The 15,796-nt window shown below is 56.8% G+C and overlaps 1 protein-coding gene across 16 annotated transcripts in view; it reads right to left on the reverse strand.

The window, feature by feature from the left end:
• Positions 1–833: 833 nt before the first annotated feature.
• PER3 (period circadian regulator 3) overlaps positions 834–15,796 on the reverse strand; it is a 47,812-nt gene continuing 32,849 nt past the window's right edge. For 6 of the 16 annotated variants that reach the window (XM_079777265.1, XM_079777257.1, XM_079777266.1 and 3 more), the window contains 8 exons: positions 14,579–14,700; positions 14,167–14,337; positions 12,559–12,816; positions 11,777–12,381; positions 10,444–10,528; positions 8,085–8,268; positions 7,310–7,459; positions 5,568–6,526 (listed from right to left, as the gene is read on the reverse strand). In XM_079777265.1, coding sequence (XP_079633391.1) covers positions 6,445–6,526; positions 7,310–7,459; positions 8,085–8,268; positions 10,444–10,528; positions 11,777–12,381; positions 12,559–12,816; positions 14,167–14,337; positions 14,579–14,700 — 1,657 coding nt within the window. In that variant the 3' untranslated portion in view covers positions 5,568–6,444. Of the gene's footprint in view, positions 1,003–5,567; positions 6,527–7,309; positions 7,460–7,943; positions 8,269–10,443; positions 10,529–11,776; positions 12,382–12,558; positions 12,817–14,166; positions 14,338–14,578; positions 14,701–15,796 lie in introns of those variants that run through there. The other 10 variants (XM_079777267.1, XM_079777268.1, XM_079777269.1 and 7 more) reach the window with 10 other exon arrangements.

The raw sequence follows: 15,796 nt of genomic DNA on the forward strand, positions 1-15,796 counted from the left end.
CGTGGGTTACCCACTGGCCTAACTTCAGTGTCGCTGTGTCTCAGGGAACAGGGAGGCCTGAGGAGGAGGGGAAGACGGGACGGCTGGTGGGTGGAGCAGCCATCACACACATCTGAGTCACCATTTACGTGTGTGTGGTGTGCGGCACCCTAGTGACAATGGTAACACCCGAGATCGGTGATCAGAGATCACCAATGACAAACAGCAAGAACGAGAAACTCTGAAAGAGCGGGAGAATGACCGAGTGTGACGGAGACCTGGGGTCAGCAAGTGCTGCTGGAAGAAGAAACTTGACCGAGGGACTGTTCAGCGCCGGGCGCCGGGCCTCCCAGCGGTAACCGAGGCAGGTCCTTGACGCGCCAGGACGAGAAGGACAATAACCAAGGTCCTGTGCTTCCCCGTGACCTCTCCAGGCATTGCTCCAGTGCCCAGAACCTTCTGGAAAGAACGGGGACTTTCAATAGGCATTGTTTAACAGGAAGGAGTCTGTTATCAAATATTTGTGATGAACTACTGACCTCTAAGTTGTTGAGGACAATGCAGTGCCTGTGAGAGAACAGGGTGTGGGCTTACCTGCCGTCAGGTGCGTACCCCTGCGGTGGGGAAAGGAAGGCCAGAACCGAGACATGCGCTAGGAATGTTCTAGCCTGTGTTTTACTTAAGACCAGCGTGAAACGGAAGCAACAGATCTGAGGATGAACGTTTCACAATATTGTTTTCCAGATCCCGGCACCAACGTGTATAACCCGAGAGGAAACACGGGAACGGTGAGTGGCTGTGAGTGAGGTCTAAAGAGGTGAGAGATGTTGACACCCGACCCCACCCCCAGCACCGAGGAGTCCCAGCCTGCAGCTCCCAGGGTCCCCGGGGGCGGGGGCAGGGGGAGACACTGCCGCAGACGGAGCTCCGAAAAGCGCTGAGTGTAACGTCTAAGAGGAAGGACGCGCAGACGGAGGTGGACGTGCGCGTAGAGCGGGGAGGTCCGTGGGGGCGGCAGGGAGACTGTGTGACGGGGAAGATGGATGACACCGAGTGGTTAGAAATGAGGACAATGAATGGAGGGCTTGAATGCTCAGAGAGAAATCTGAATCTGATCATCTCCCACCCCAACTCTGAATCAGTGTTCCCTAACAGGCTTTCTGGGGACCCCAGTCCCCTGAGCCGGTCCGCGGTGCCGAGCACCGTCCCAGCTCCGCTCCTGTGCTGGCCGATCCCTGCACGAGGGCACACGGAAGGCCCGGGATTCCCGAGAAGCTCGCTTCACGTTACCCAGGCCTTTCCCAGACACTCTGACCAGAAGCAGCTTGTTCCGTGCAGTCCCGTTAACATCCTTGTACAAACTTACTCAGGGGCACTTGGTCCCAGGGACGGCACGCCACCTGAGCCCCCCCGGGGTAGACCCTGGGGTCCCTCCTGGGGTGACTCTGAAGGGGATGGGGTGGCTTCTACCTGTGACTAATTAGAAGTCATCATCCATATGTTTATATTCTTCCCAACAGAAGGATTCTGGTTAAAGACTCTAATTGGTGAAAATTTAGAATAAAATACCCCCCGAAACCAGGGTCCAAGAAGTTAATTTCCAGCCAAATAAGATCTGCTTTACACAGAAGACCCCGCATGTCCGGAACGTGTTACTGACGGGTTATTTAAACAGAAACAGGTGGACGAGGGTGCAGGGAGACGCGCGGCAGCCCTAGGGCCGCGCACACTGGACGGGCCCCGGGTTAGAGCCCACGCGCCCGGCTCCGACTGCAGTTACGTCCCCGAGAGCAAGAGGAAAGGCCTCCCGTCTGGACCCCGTTCCTTCTCACTCACTGATGACCCGTCTGTTTGTCTGTCTGGTTTTGGCTTCAGGCTTCCTCGGGACAAGGCCCCGGCGTTTCACTGAATCGCCTTTTGGCCCGAATCAGGGAGCAGCGTGGGAAGCGCGGGCACCCCTCCGAGTGCTTCTGGAAATACTGCGTCTGAAGCGAGGACGCCGGCAGGTCCACTCGGAGCCAACCGGCTCCGAAGATCACCACCAGACGCCTGGTCTGGAAGCGGCAGAGGCAACGCCAGGCTGACGGGACCCTGTCCGCTGTCGTTCGGAAAATAAATCCTCTATGTTTTGCAAATATCATCGGTGGTTATTGGTCTATAAACATTCTAAAACCTCTAGCTCTCCTTTCCCTCGACTTCTTAAAAAATTGCCTGAAAATGTAAAAGTAAAGCTAATAAATGAATGGAAGCAAATGCTAAGAAAAAGTCCTAAAAGGAAGGTAGTTAAAATAGTTAAACTGCAAATCATTTAAATAAACTACATCATCTTAGCTACCAGGTCCTCTCAGCCCTTAAAAACAACATAAATAAGTTATTACCATATTTTCCGGCGTATAAGATGACTTTTTAACCCAGGAAAATCTTCTCAAAAGTCGGGGGTCGTCTTATGCGCCAGGTGTCATCTTATAGGGCGGGTATATCCCAAACTCTATATTTTAACTGAAAAGTTGAGGGTCGTCTTATACGCCCAGTCGTCTTATACGCCAGAAAATACGGTACTTACAAGACCCACATCTCTACTTGGAAAATCCCGGGAGGGAGGCAGGCCACGGGCTCAGACCGTCTGAGTGCCCTGAGGCTGGGGGTGAGGGTGGGGGGAGGGTCACGTGCTCTACCCTGCCCTTCGCTGACCACGTGCTGAACTGGGAAAACCTGGGGGGGCGCGGGGGAAGAAACAGCCTGGCGTGCAGGACCCTGTCTTCTCCGACTCACCTCCGGAAACGGAACCGCAGCCAGGCGTGCGAGCACGGGGAGCCCGAGGTGCCTTCCAGAAGGAGCTGACAGCCTCAGCGCCCCGAGCCCTGCACTCACCCCCCACCACTGGGAGGGGCAGCCCGAACCGCCCCCAATCCCGCAAACACAGCGAGAGCACAGAGCACTGAGCATAGCCCGCCAGCCTCCCGGCCTCACTGAGGACAGATCTACACGCTCGGCCGCTGTGGGAACATGGGGCTGGCGCTGAAGCGGCACCCAGACTCACTCACTGAACAGAGCTTGGAGCCACGAGCCGCCTCCATAGTTCTGATCCCGGAGAGAAGGGCGTTCACTGCACACAGCTCTCCACCCTCCCTGTGGCCACACGGGCCGCTGTCCGGACAGACGGGCTCTGCGGACAGGGTCCGCGTCCGAGCCTGTCCCCACCACAGGGGCACCTGGGCACCTGGCGGGAGCCTTCCCCGGGGGCGGCCCGCGCACCCCAGCGCCCTTCTCCGGGACCCTTCCTCTGCGCGTCCTGCTGCTGGTGACGAAGGCGCACGGCTGGGGAGTCCTGTTGGTTTCAGGCTCGGTTCCTGTTTTAATTCTGAGATTTTGCTGCCACCAGTGACACAGACTTGGTGAGATACGGGTTCACTGGAGTCACTTGGTAACCGACTTTATAAACTCGGCACTGATATTAGTATTAACCACGTGGGCACAGATTCAGACCGACCGACGCCTCCTGTGTAAGGACTGGGAAACGCCGATCGTGCACATGTGCTCACACCCCCACAGCTCACCCCCCCACAGCTCACACCCCCACAGCCCACAGCTCACACCCCCACAGCTCACACCCCCACAGCTCACACCCCCACAGCTCACACCCCCACAGCTCACACCCCAGCTCACACCCCCACAGCTCACACCCCCACACCCCCATAGCTCACACCCCCACAGCTCACACCCCCATAGCTCACACCCCCACAGCTCACACCCCCATAGCTCACACCCCCACAGCTCACACCCCACAGCTCACACCCCCACAGCTCACAGCTCACACCCCCACACCCCCACAGCTCACACCCCCACAGCCCACACCCCCACACCCCTATAGCTCACACCCCCACACCTCACACCCCCACAGCTCACACCCCCATAGCTCACACCCCCACAGCTCACACCCCACAGCTCACACCCCCACAGCCCACACCCCCAGCCCCTCACAGCTCACACCCCACAGCTCACACCCCCACCCCCTCACAGCTCATACCCCCACACCCACAGCTCACACCCCCACAGCTCACACCCCCATACCCTCACGCCCCACAGCTCACACCCCCATACGTTCACGCCCCCACAACGCAAACCCTGCTGAGAAACCAGCTCGTCTGGGCCACGTCCCCACCGACACAGACTCAGGGTGAAGGCCTGCCGCTCTTCAAGCTTTACATGTAGTTTATTTACTGTTCCCACTTAAAAAAGACCCCCGATTAAAATATTGACAACTATGAAACACAAGCTATTCACACAGCTAATTGTAAATTCAGCCGAAGCAGAAGTTCACTCGGATTACGCTGACCTGGTGAATCACAGTGAAATGTCACTTAATGGCAAAGCGGTTCCATTCACACAGCACTTCCGTTTTTCATAAACCCCGACCTCCTCCAAGGAAACACAGCCTCCTGGGCAACGTTTATGTAAACATCGAAGCCTACGACACACATTTTCATCAGCAATTTCTCGAGTCACCAACACAGAAGTCCTAAACCCGCAGGACCAAGGGGCGGGGGCGGCCGTGGGGAGTGGTCACGCCGCCCTCCTCACGCCCCCACGCTCACCGCCAGCCTCCACGGGCACCGGCTGACCCACGGGTCCAAACCGGTCCAGATGCAGAGGAATCTGCCCACAACGAGCCCAGTTTCAGGTCAAGCTCCGGGGCGTGCCCTCCGGGAGACGTGCACGCAGTAAGGCAGGGAGGCAGCGGGCTCAGGCACAGCCCACGTCCGAAGGAGTGGAACGGGCTCGCGCCATGGGACGCAGGTTTAAGACACGCACACGCAGTGCAGCGCGGCCCTGACGGCTGCGTGTCCGCTCTGACCGGAAGGCACAGGACTCTATTGGTGCACAATATCCGGGGTGATTAATTTAAAAAATTTGGTATTTCTCACCAAGGGCAAAAATCAAAAATACCACTCACCTTGCCCAATGCAGCAAGGGCTTCAGAAATCACTTAGCAATCAAGATGGAGTAGAACATCAGGGTTCTCCGTTCACAAAGCAGGCATATTTGCATGGAACTGCTTCACATTAAAAAATTCCAAGAATGTCACAGGAAGCATCTGGAAAGGGTTCTGACACCGTAAAGGACAGAATCACCTTCCAGGAAACGCGACTTTGCAGAGGCTAAGCCTCGGGGATTGAGACCGAGGCCCAGCAGGTGGATTCTCCTAATATCACCAGGACGCATTTTATAAAAACTATAAAACTCGGGAGGAGGAGGAAGTGTTTTCCTAAAATGAAATAAGAGATACAAACACACAAACACAACAACCCCAAGGAAAGCAAGCGCGTGACTCCGCCGTCTCCTGCCTCCTCCTGATCTGCATGGAGGGAGCCGTGCGCCATCCCCGTCTGAGCAGGACCCGCCACTTCCCTCAGGAGCAGGGAGCTGGCTGAGCCGGGGACACAGCCGCTGGGAGCAGACCCGGCTCGGCTTGGCTGCAGGGAGCCCGGGTCCCGCAGGCGCTGCGCCCGCCCGACAGGAGCCCCCGACAGGAGCCCCCACGACCGTTCTCCCTGCGCAGCCCCCTCCCCACTGACCCGTTTAGGGGCAAACAAGACGCAGTGCGCCAGGCCTCGGGCAGGCCGGACCTTTGGTGTAAATTAGCTGGAAAGCAAGCGTGAACTGGTAGTTTTGGTTTAAACGCATTTAAACAGACGCATATAAAACCAATGTTAATTTTTACAAAACTTTTTACTATCATTTTAAAAATAGACATTAAAGAGGAAATACCACTGAGTCAGAAGCTTTTGGTTCTAAAACGACACGTGCGAAAGCTGACTTCAATGGCGCAGGAAGGAGCTCGCTGCCAGCGGGTCGGTTCTGCAGATGAGACTCGGGGTTCCGCGGCAGGTGGAGCCCCGAGAGGGAGCCTGTGTGAGGATGAAGGTTCAGATGCCCCTCGGAACCGGGCACCTGGGCACCCGGGCACCGGCGGCAGCACGTGCTATCGGCAAACAGGACGGGCGTGTGCTGGGAGCCCCCTGGGCGTCTGGTGCTGATTACGGGGAAGCGTCACCTGTGTTGACTGGACACAGTTTAGGGGCCACGAGGAGGGGCCCGGCCATGGGCGGGACTTCCCGCATCTTCTGGCGGGAACGACTGACGTGACAGCAGAGCCAAGGCGACGAGGCTGCGGGTGGGGGGCTCTGCAGCTCTGTGCTCACTGTCCCTGACTGCTGGACACAGAGCTTTTTCGAAGCCGTTCCTTGTCCGCCCGAGACAGCTAAGCCAGAGAAAGAGCCCCTTTGCGTTTTCACACTCCGGGAACAGGGAGCAGAAGGTGCTGTACACAAAGTCTCTCCGGAGAAGTGATGTCTATTAAAGGCCAGGAGGGAAAACCCTAGCGTTCAAGGACAAGGTCGCGGTCATTTAAGGTCAGGGGTTCCGAGATGTCCCGGGCGGCTGTGCTCGGCACCTCACGGCCACTCAGCTGCCGCCCTCCGGGGTCCTGGCCGCAGGCTCCTCCCACATCTCGGCCCGAGGCTCTGTCCCTGCAGGAGGCACAGCCCTCCAGGAAGAACAGCGGGCAGGTTATTGATGGAACGCCGCTGGCGTCTAAGGCAGCGAAATGCTGGCCCAGCGCCCGCGTCTAGTTCCCACACCCACTCGTGTCCACGAGCATCCACATGGCTCGCTCCTTCTTACCAGAAGGTAAATGACAGCAACTTTAAAGCCTGTTTACCTGCTGTGGGGCTCATTCCTCACAGACCCTTCTCCTCAGCACCAGGGAGACAGGACTGAAGAGAACAAGGCCCTGGCAGCGACCAGCCCGCCCTGCCATCTGGTGAGACTGCACCTGGCCCTCCGCACAGGCAGGCTCGCACCCCTTCCTTAGAAAGGGGGGACTCCAGTGACTGGTTCCATCCCTAAGCCTTAGTGCACACTTTGGACACCTCCCGTCACTCCCTTGTTCTAAGTTCTGACCTCACACATCACCCCCCACGACTGTCACACCACCACTAGAGCCGGCCTCTCGGCACCGGTAACCAGGCGTCCTGTTTGGGCCGCTCACGTTCTCACTTGTGTGTGAACTCTTTTCAAAGATGCACGCACACGAGTGCAGATCTGACAGCGCGGCCCCGTCCAGCCCAGCCCAGAGCAGGGCCCTGCGCCCCCCAACCTGCCACCCGGGAGGACGCCTGCGTCAGAGACACCTCGCCGTCCGACAGCGGCCCGTCCACCCGCTGCTCGGCGGCTGCGGCCTCAGGGCTGCCCTGACGCCGGGTGAGGGTCCTGCCTCGCACACTCAGTGCCCCCCCTCCTGCCCAGGAGCCGGCCGCCCCGTGCTCACGTGCTGTCCGCTCCCGCAGGGAGGCTCTGCCCCGGCGGCCAGGCCCGCGCCCTGGCCAGCTCCGCCCGCTGCCCGGGGGAAAACCGCGGCTGCCGCTGCCGCATGCCGGCCAGCTTCTCCAGGTCTTCCCGCAGGACGACTTCCGGAACCCTGGGACAGAGGCACACCAGCGTGGTCCCGAGGGGGCCGGTGCTGGCCACCCGAGAGCGGCTCTGCCTGCTGCGCTGGGCACCATTGCTGTGAGTGACAGGCGCTCAGCACCCGCCCGCTCCTCCGCTCGGGCCGCGGCCAGACCTCCGCTCGGGGGACAGCTGCCCAGTGTGATGGGGCGCCAGGAGAGACGCCCTCAGCCCTCCACAGGGGATGTGGGGAGACAGCCCCTCGGAAAAGAACAGCCCTGACCCCACGCCGCCTGCGGAGCACTGCCTCCCCCTGCCTCCCCGGGCTCTCCTGCTACCCCCCCCCCCCCGCCCTCCTACGCCCCACCGCCCTCCTACCCCCCCCCCGCCCTCCTGCCTTCTCCCCCCGCCCTCCTGCCTACTCCCCCCAGTCCTCCTGCCTCCCCCCGCCCCCCCGCCCTCCTGGTGGTCCCCCCTCCCCCCCCACCCTCCTGCCTCCGCCGTGACCACTGGGTCAAGAAATGGTTCGTCATTTGACTTCAAACGAACGAATTTACAAACGCAGCCCCAAGGGTCTGTCTAAAACACCTCACAGCCTCGGCACTGACCGCACGGAGAGCCGCTCAGGAGCCTCAGGAAGCGGCCGGCCCGCTCACCTCGCCGGCACCTGGTAGGTCATGAGGACGCGCTCCGGGGTCTGCGCGATCCTGCTCCACACGGACTCCTCGGCTGCGCGGGGGCAGGCGGCCCTCTCCCGCACGTCCCCAGGCTGCTGCCCAGCGGGGGCGACTTCGGAAGCATCCTCACCCCCAGAGACACGCGCGCTGCTGTCACTGCTTCCTAGCCAGAACCGACACGGCACAGGTGAGAACACGCCTGCCAGGGCCTCCTCCCCACGGGCCCTCATTCCGTGGGATTCCGCGGCTGCCCGCCCCCTACAGCCCCCAGCCCGCACCGCCCGGAGTCCACTCAGAGCGGCGGGCACCGGGAACACCGACCAGGCTGGGCCACGTGCTGGACCATCGACAAGTCTCAGTAAATGTTAAAAAGTGTAAAGAATGGCCCTGGCCGGCTTGGCTCAGTGGATAGAGCGTCGGCCTACGGACTGAAGGGTCCCAGGTTCGATTCCGGTCAAGGGCACATGCCTGGGTTGTGGGTTCGATCCCCAGTACGGGGCGTGCAGGAGGCATCCAATCAATGAATCTCTCTCATCATTGATGTTTCTATCTCTCTCTCCCTCTCCCTTCCTCTCTGAAATCAATAAAAATATATTTAAAAAGAAAAGTCATTCACTACAGCATCAAATATATGAAATCCTTAGGGGTAATTTTAGCAAAACATGTATGTGTAAGATCTGTACATGGAAAATAAAAAACATTGCTGAGAAAAACTAAAGACCTACGTAAAAAAGAAAGGCACCATGCTCCTGGGTCAGAGGACTCAATCCTGGCAGGTGACAATCCGCCCAACACCAGCCTATCGACCCGGCAGTGTTAATCAAAACCCAGAGGGGCTTTGTTTTTTGCTGTTTGTAGAAACTAAGAACCTGATTCTGTAATTTATGTGGACAAAGGACCTACAATACCCAGAATTATTTTGAAGAGAAGAATAAAGTCGGAGGACGTAACCCACCAGCGTTGAAGACTTACTTGAAAGCTGCATCAAAGGAATGAGGGATGACCCCAAAGCGAGGTGTAAAGACCAACAGAGCAGGGGCCAGAAACAGACCCAAACATCCAACCAGTCTATTTTCAACAAAGGTGCCTGGTAACTCCGTGGGGGAAAGGTTCGTCTTTTCATCAAATGGGGCAGCAACAACTGGACAGCCATACGCAAGGCAGGTGCATTGACCTAACCTCACAGCACAGATAACAAGTAGCTGAAAATGGACCACAAGCTTAACTATAAAAGCCACCCCACAAAACTTCCAAGACAGAGACTATCTTAGTGACTCTCTAAAAAGAATCAATGGAAAAATATCATTAAGTGAGGATTAGTAAAAAAGAAGAAAACCTGATCAACTGAAATTAATTAAAATTAAAGAAGTATTTTGCTCTTCAAAATAAAGCTAAAAGTAAAAGATAATAAAATGAAAAGGCAAGCCACACACAGGGAGAAATCTTGGCAAAACAAGTATTTGATAGAGGACTTGTATCCAGAATATAAACAGAATTCTTACTGCTCAATAGGAAAGTAACACTGCCCCTCCCCCCAAATGGGCAAGAGGCTAGAACACATATGATGACAGAAGGCACATTAAAAGACACTCAACCCCATTAACCAACAGGCAAATGCAAATTAGAACCACCATGCGGTGTCACTGCATACCCACGGGACGGCGGGAACTTGGGATGGACAAGGCCCAAGTGGCCAGGCGTGCTGCCTGGCGCTCTCACATGTGGGGACAGGCGTGCAGAGCGGCGCAGCCACTTTGGGAAAGTGGGCAGTTTCCTGTGGTCACCGTGCACGTGACCTCGCTAGCAATCCCCTTTCTAGACGCCTACCCCCGAGCAAAGGAAGCAAGTCCGCGCAGGACGCAGACTAACAGGCTCACCTCAGCACTCAGTCCCAAACCGGAACCCAGCCACCACCACGGCGAGCGGGCATCCACACAGCGTCACGCTCCTCAGCCATGAAAGGAACAAACCACCCACGGGGCCGGCGGAGCGAGCCTCGCAGGGCGTGCTCGGGGAAGGCCGCCGACGGAGAGTGTGCGGGCGCCTCGATCTGCACGGCCTCGTGGGAGGACAGCGCTCCCGGGGGGCAGGTGGGCCGGGCAGGGCTGACCCAAGGCCGCAGGACTCTCCCGGGGGCTGAGAATACGTGTCTCAGGATTCTCGCGTGCTACCCTAATGCGGTGCCTTCTGTTGCATGTGAATAAATACACCCTATAAAGCTTTCCCAAGGAAACAGGACACGCACGGGACTTCCACTCCAGTGCGGACACCCAACAGCCCGTCCTCAGCGGTGAGCTCCGGATGGCGGAGCCCGAGGACCGTGTCCCCTGGACGCTACCTGAGGCCGCAGAGCCAGGTCCAGGTGGGGACGGGTCCCTGGCAGAGAAACGGCTGTTCTTCCCGCTGCTGCCTGAAGCACACTGCTGGGGAGGCAGAACACAGAAAACATGTTAGCGTCTCAAGCATCATTTTACACAACACCTGGGAGGTCTTTAGCGTCACGTTAAACAGAATAAAATGCCAGGGGTAACAGACGCTGAGCAGTTCAGCTGGCCCTGAGGAGGGGTCCAAGGTCCTCTGTATATAATTTTGGAGACACTCCTGATTTCTGAGCACCAACCCATGCCACAGAACCTGGGTGTGTGCTCCAAGACTTTCTGTCACTCAGAAAAGACGTGTTGAACTTTGTGTGTTCTGGGCAGTGCCCAAACCCTAGGACTGTCACGCGGACAAAGCAGAGGCCCAGCATCTTGATCTCACGGGGAGGACTCTGTCCGTACGACTCATTTCATCCTCAGAGTGAGCTGGGAAGCATTAACCCTCCCGTTTTCCAAATAAGCAGCAAAGGCAGACAGGTTAAATAACGAGCCCACGCGAACCCAGCCGACAGGTGACAGGCTGGGATGTGGCCCTGGCTTGTCCGGTGGCCCAGGCTGTGCTCGCCGGGGCCCCGCCTGGCCTTGGCGTTCCGGCAAGCGCACCGACGCCAGGCTTTACACGGAGCTCGCTGTCCTGATCTGATGTGTAAAGATGGGGGCTGGGCCTTGGAGGGAAGCGTGAGAAAACTGCGCAAGCTCACGCTCGTCCTGGCTCCTGCCTCACCGTCACCTGGTGATCCGAGAACCCGTTAGGGAAAGGGAGGACAAGTTAAAGGAAACTGACCCCAAAGTCCTCATTTTTGAAAACGCCATGTACACACGTGAAACCAGGACCTGCCTGCTGCACTGAGGATGTTGACAGCCTCCTACCCGCTCTGTACACGGCGGTTAGCCTGTAACTGTGCTCGAAAAATAGCATTGCTCGACTCATGTCTTGTCAGTGTGGCTTACTCCTGTCTTACCAGACCAGACCTCAGCTGTAGGTAAGCACACACATTTTAGACGCTGGGATGTCAAATTTTAAAGGGGAAAAAACTTAGTTGCTATAGGAAATCTGAAAGCACTTTGGGAAACCCCACACCACCTCTAAGAAACCAGGACGCAGCGGCTTCTCATTCCGCTTTAAACAAAGTGCAAGTTTCTGGAGCCCAGTGCTCAGCCTGCGCCACAGGTGACGCGGTCACCCACTCAGCCACCTGTGCTGCGCCCAGCGTGAGACCCTCTGGCCCGGCCCTCTGCAGCGGCGTGCCGGAGCCGGGTCACGCACAGGCTCCCTCCGGGCCACCCCCTCACCTGCTCTGCAGACTCGCAGGACGGGGGCCTGTCTTCCTGCAGCAAGGCCAGCTGCAGCGGCGAGCTGCCCCTGGAGCTGGGGCCCGGGCGCCCTTCGCTCTGCGTCTCCCAGCTCTGCCCAGCTCCCCGCTGGGTGGTGACTGGAGGCGGTGGTTCCACGTCTGGAGCTGCTCCTGGTACTGAGGGTGGCATTTCAGAAGGGCCTGTTGCTCCCAAATGCAGGTATGGGGAGAACGATGGTGCCAACAGAGGGCACACAGAGGGGTCAGGCAGCACAATGGTTAGGAGAGTCTCCGTGTAAGGTGAAGGCACACCTGGGAAAGGCGGACCGTGCCCCCACGCGGCCACGGTGGGCAGGGGAAACGCTGGCACGAGGTAAGGGGCCTGGCTGGGAGCCACCGCCGCCGCTGGGAACGCCAGGCCGGGGGCGTGGAGAGGGGAGGCAGGGGACAGGCCCCAGGGCCGTGCGTCCTGGGCGTCCGCTCTGAAGGGGGGGCAGCAGGCGTCCTCCGCACACTGGCCACCCGGGGGCTCCCGCAGCTCCTTCCGCCTGTGCTTCCCCTTCTTGCCCCCAGGAGACCTGGCCCGCCCAGGAGAGGATGCGCCTGCGGACAGAGGGGTGCCGTGAGGAACCCCCGGAGAGAAGCTGCCGCACAGGCCCCTCAGCCGGAAGCGCTGCTCCAGAACGAACTGCCCCAGCGCCTGCTCGGTCCTCCCCACACGGACACGGCTGTAAACGGAGGGCCCGTGGGTCAATGGAGTGTGTTTTAAAGGCTGGCTACCTTGACCACCTGAGCGCGCGGCGCTGCCTCCGCCTCCGTGCTGCAGGTAGGAGCTGTAGGGTGAGGCCAGCATCTTCTCCCGGAACCTGTCCACGTAGTCCTGCTCCGCCCTGTGCGTGTGCGCCGACAGCATGGCCTTGGTGAGCCCCACGCGCTGGAACGCCTCTGCGGCCAGCGGGGCAAGCGGGGCCGGCTGGGTGCCGGGCGCCCAGGGCTCGCAGGCGGGGGCGGCGTCCTCGGTGGCGGGAGTCGGTTCTGCTGAGGTGGGAGAAGAGAGGTTAATGGTAATTGCATTCATTTATTTTCACCAATTTAATGACCTTTTGGTAAGTTTTACAAACGTTACAATAGCTGGAATATAAAAAACATCATCAACTAGCACGTACTGTTATTTTTTCTGCCTGTCTTTACACTCTGTACGCCTGTGTAAGTGCTTTACATCACTGTAATACTCCATGTGTAGTCTTATAGATTAACTAGAGGCCCGGTGCACAAACGTCGTGCCCTGGGGTGTGTGTGTGTGTCCCCTCAACCCGGCCTGAGCCCTCTCGCAGTCCGGGGCTCTCACAGTCCAGAACCCCTCGCTCCTTACCGCCCGCCTGCAGTGGAGGTGGGAGAGGCTCCCTCCACCGCCACTGCCCTCGCCAGCCATGAGCCCGGCTTCTGGCTGAGCAGCGCTCCCCCTGTGGGAGCACACTGACCACCAGGGGGCAGCTCCTGCATTGGTCTGCCCCCTGGTGGTCAGTGCGCGTCATAGTGACTGGTCGTTCTGCTGGTCATTCCACTGTTCAGTCAATTTGCATATTAGGGTTTTATTATATAGGATTAAAATCTTGCTTTTATTGTAAATATCTTTTTATTTCCCTGAACTCTTCAAAATGTTTCTTTTTTACCCTTTAGTTTTTAATCTGCAATGTATTCATATGGTTTAAAAATGAACAGGCTATCTTTAGCTCATTAGCAACGCCACCTAATCCCACAGCAGTTCCGTCTCCGGTCTTTCCCACCAACCACAGCCTGCCTGCCAGGACTGCGCTCTCCACCTCCAAGGGGCGTGAGCTCCAAGGAGCTAACTCTCTGCAGCGGACTAAGGACAGGCAGTGTACACGGTAAGCTCAGCATGTGCTGAATGACACACCACGCAACTAGCAAAGATGAATTAGAGCTCATCCGAAAACCTGATTTAACATGTCACCATTTCTTCACCCACCAAATTGTTATGAGTAATAAAAAAGTCAAAAGAATAGGAGGCCGTAAAAAGGAATAAGAAGACATCATCCAAGTCACTTACCAAGTCATTATACTGTTAAATAAGGAGCGTGATCAGACCCACACGGAACTTCCTGCACATACATATGACCCATTTAGGCCAACTACAGTCCATGTGTGAAACCTTCTTTCCAGGTCAAACAACATGGCCTAAGCTGCATTAGTAATTCTAGTTGAGGGACGTAAGAAATACAGTCTAAAATATATGTACACAGATAACCAACATGAACACGATGCCTCCAGAAGTTGAGAAGCTGCTACTAAATAAACAGTACGAACGACTTTCTCACAGTAGCCTATCTGTGTGGCGTGTATCTGAGGTCAAAGGTGATGTGGTACCTGGCTCCGGGGGCGGGGCGTGGACCATGGTGCTGCTGTAGCTGCACTGGCTGATGCCGGAGCCCAGGCTCGGCGCCCTGGCCACGGTCCGCGCAGCTCCGCCCTTGGCACCGGTGGACGGTCGGTTAGCGGGCACTTCTGGTGCAGGGATGGATGGAATCCGAGACGCGGCTGGGGAGGTGAGAGAGACCGACAGTGAAAAGAAAAACTCCCGACAGGAAATGCATGTTAAAGACCAAATGGCTTCCAGACATTTATAACGTAAATAACCTCCGGGCCATAAAGAGGACCAGAAACTCGGGTCATTTGTGATTGCGATGAAATAATGGAAGTTGGGAAATTAAAGAGAAACAGAGAGTAAGGGTGGCTTTGCCGTAACTTTTTATCCAACTACGAAGGGCGTTCCTGCTACCTGGCAAGGCGTGGGCATCATCGGCCTGGTGGGTCTGTCGGTCTTCTTCTGAGGATGAAGTCGTATTTGTGCAGGAGATACACTTCCTCTTCAAAGCTGGAATGCTGCAGCTCTGCAGGTACCTGCAAGGACGGAACGAGGGACACATTGAGGGCGAGATCCCTCCTGACCCCTGATGGCCTCCCTCTGCTTTTCTTTTTTTTAAAATATATTTTATTGATTTTTTTTTTTACAGAGACGAAGGGAGAGAGATAGAGAGATAGAAACATCCATCAGCTGCCTCCTGCACACTCCCTACTGGGGATGTGCCCACAACCGAGGTACATGCCCTTGAACGGAATCGAACCTGGGACCCTTCAGTCCGCAGGCCAATGCTCTATCCACTGAGCCACACCGATCAGGGCCTCCCTCTGCTTTTCTTGCACCACTTCTGTTTGGGAAACATCATACTTTTATTTATTTATTTGTGTACTGAGTACATCTGACGTGCAACACTGCATACATTTAAGGTGTCCAGTGTGTATTGTGACCTACCGTACTTTCCGGCGTATAAGACGACTGAGCGTATAAGATTTTCCTGGGTTAAAAAGTCGTTTTATACGCCAGAAAATACGGTATATTGGACTATATTGATGGGATTAGGTATAATGGATGAGATATATTGGACTACCATATTTTCTGGCATATAAGACTTTTTAACCCAGGAAAATCTTATACACCCAGTCGTCTTATAAGCCGGAAGGTACAGTATTTACAAAAGGTCACGTTATTGCCTGCGTAGAGCTATTTATCACCTCCCACAACAGGGTGCGATGTTACTGTGTGTGTCCACCACACTGTTCGTCACCTCTCTACGGCTTACTTACACTCATAAGTCTGTGCCCTCAAACACCACCAATCACCCCCACCCACCCCGGGTAACCCTCACTTATCGATTCAAGCTCCGCACGTAAGAGCTCTCACACAGCACGAGGCTTCCTATGGCTTCTCTTGGTGCATCCCGGGCTGAAGGCCCCCATGTTGCTGCGGGAGGGGGGACACCTTCCTTCCTCGTGGCTGAGTAACACCCTGTGCACAGACCACGTTTTAATTCACCTGCTGACGGGCATGCGGGTTGTTTCCGTATTTGGCTGTCATGACAACGCTGCGATCCACCCGGGAGCGCAAACATCGGGCCGAACCGTTCCCTCTCCTCTGGGTGCAGAGCCGGGAGGCGAG

This window comes from Cnephaeus nilssonii (assembly GCF_951640355.1).
Source record: "Cnephaeus nilssonii genome assembly, chromosome: 7".
In the NCBI taxonomy this organism is placed as follows: Eukaryota; Metazoa; Chordata; class Mammalia; order Chiroptera; family Vespertilionidae; genus Cnephaeus; species Cnephaeus nilssonii.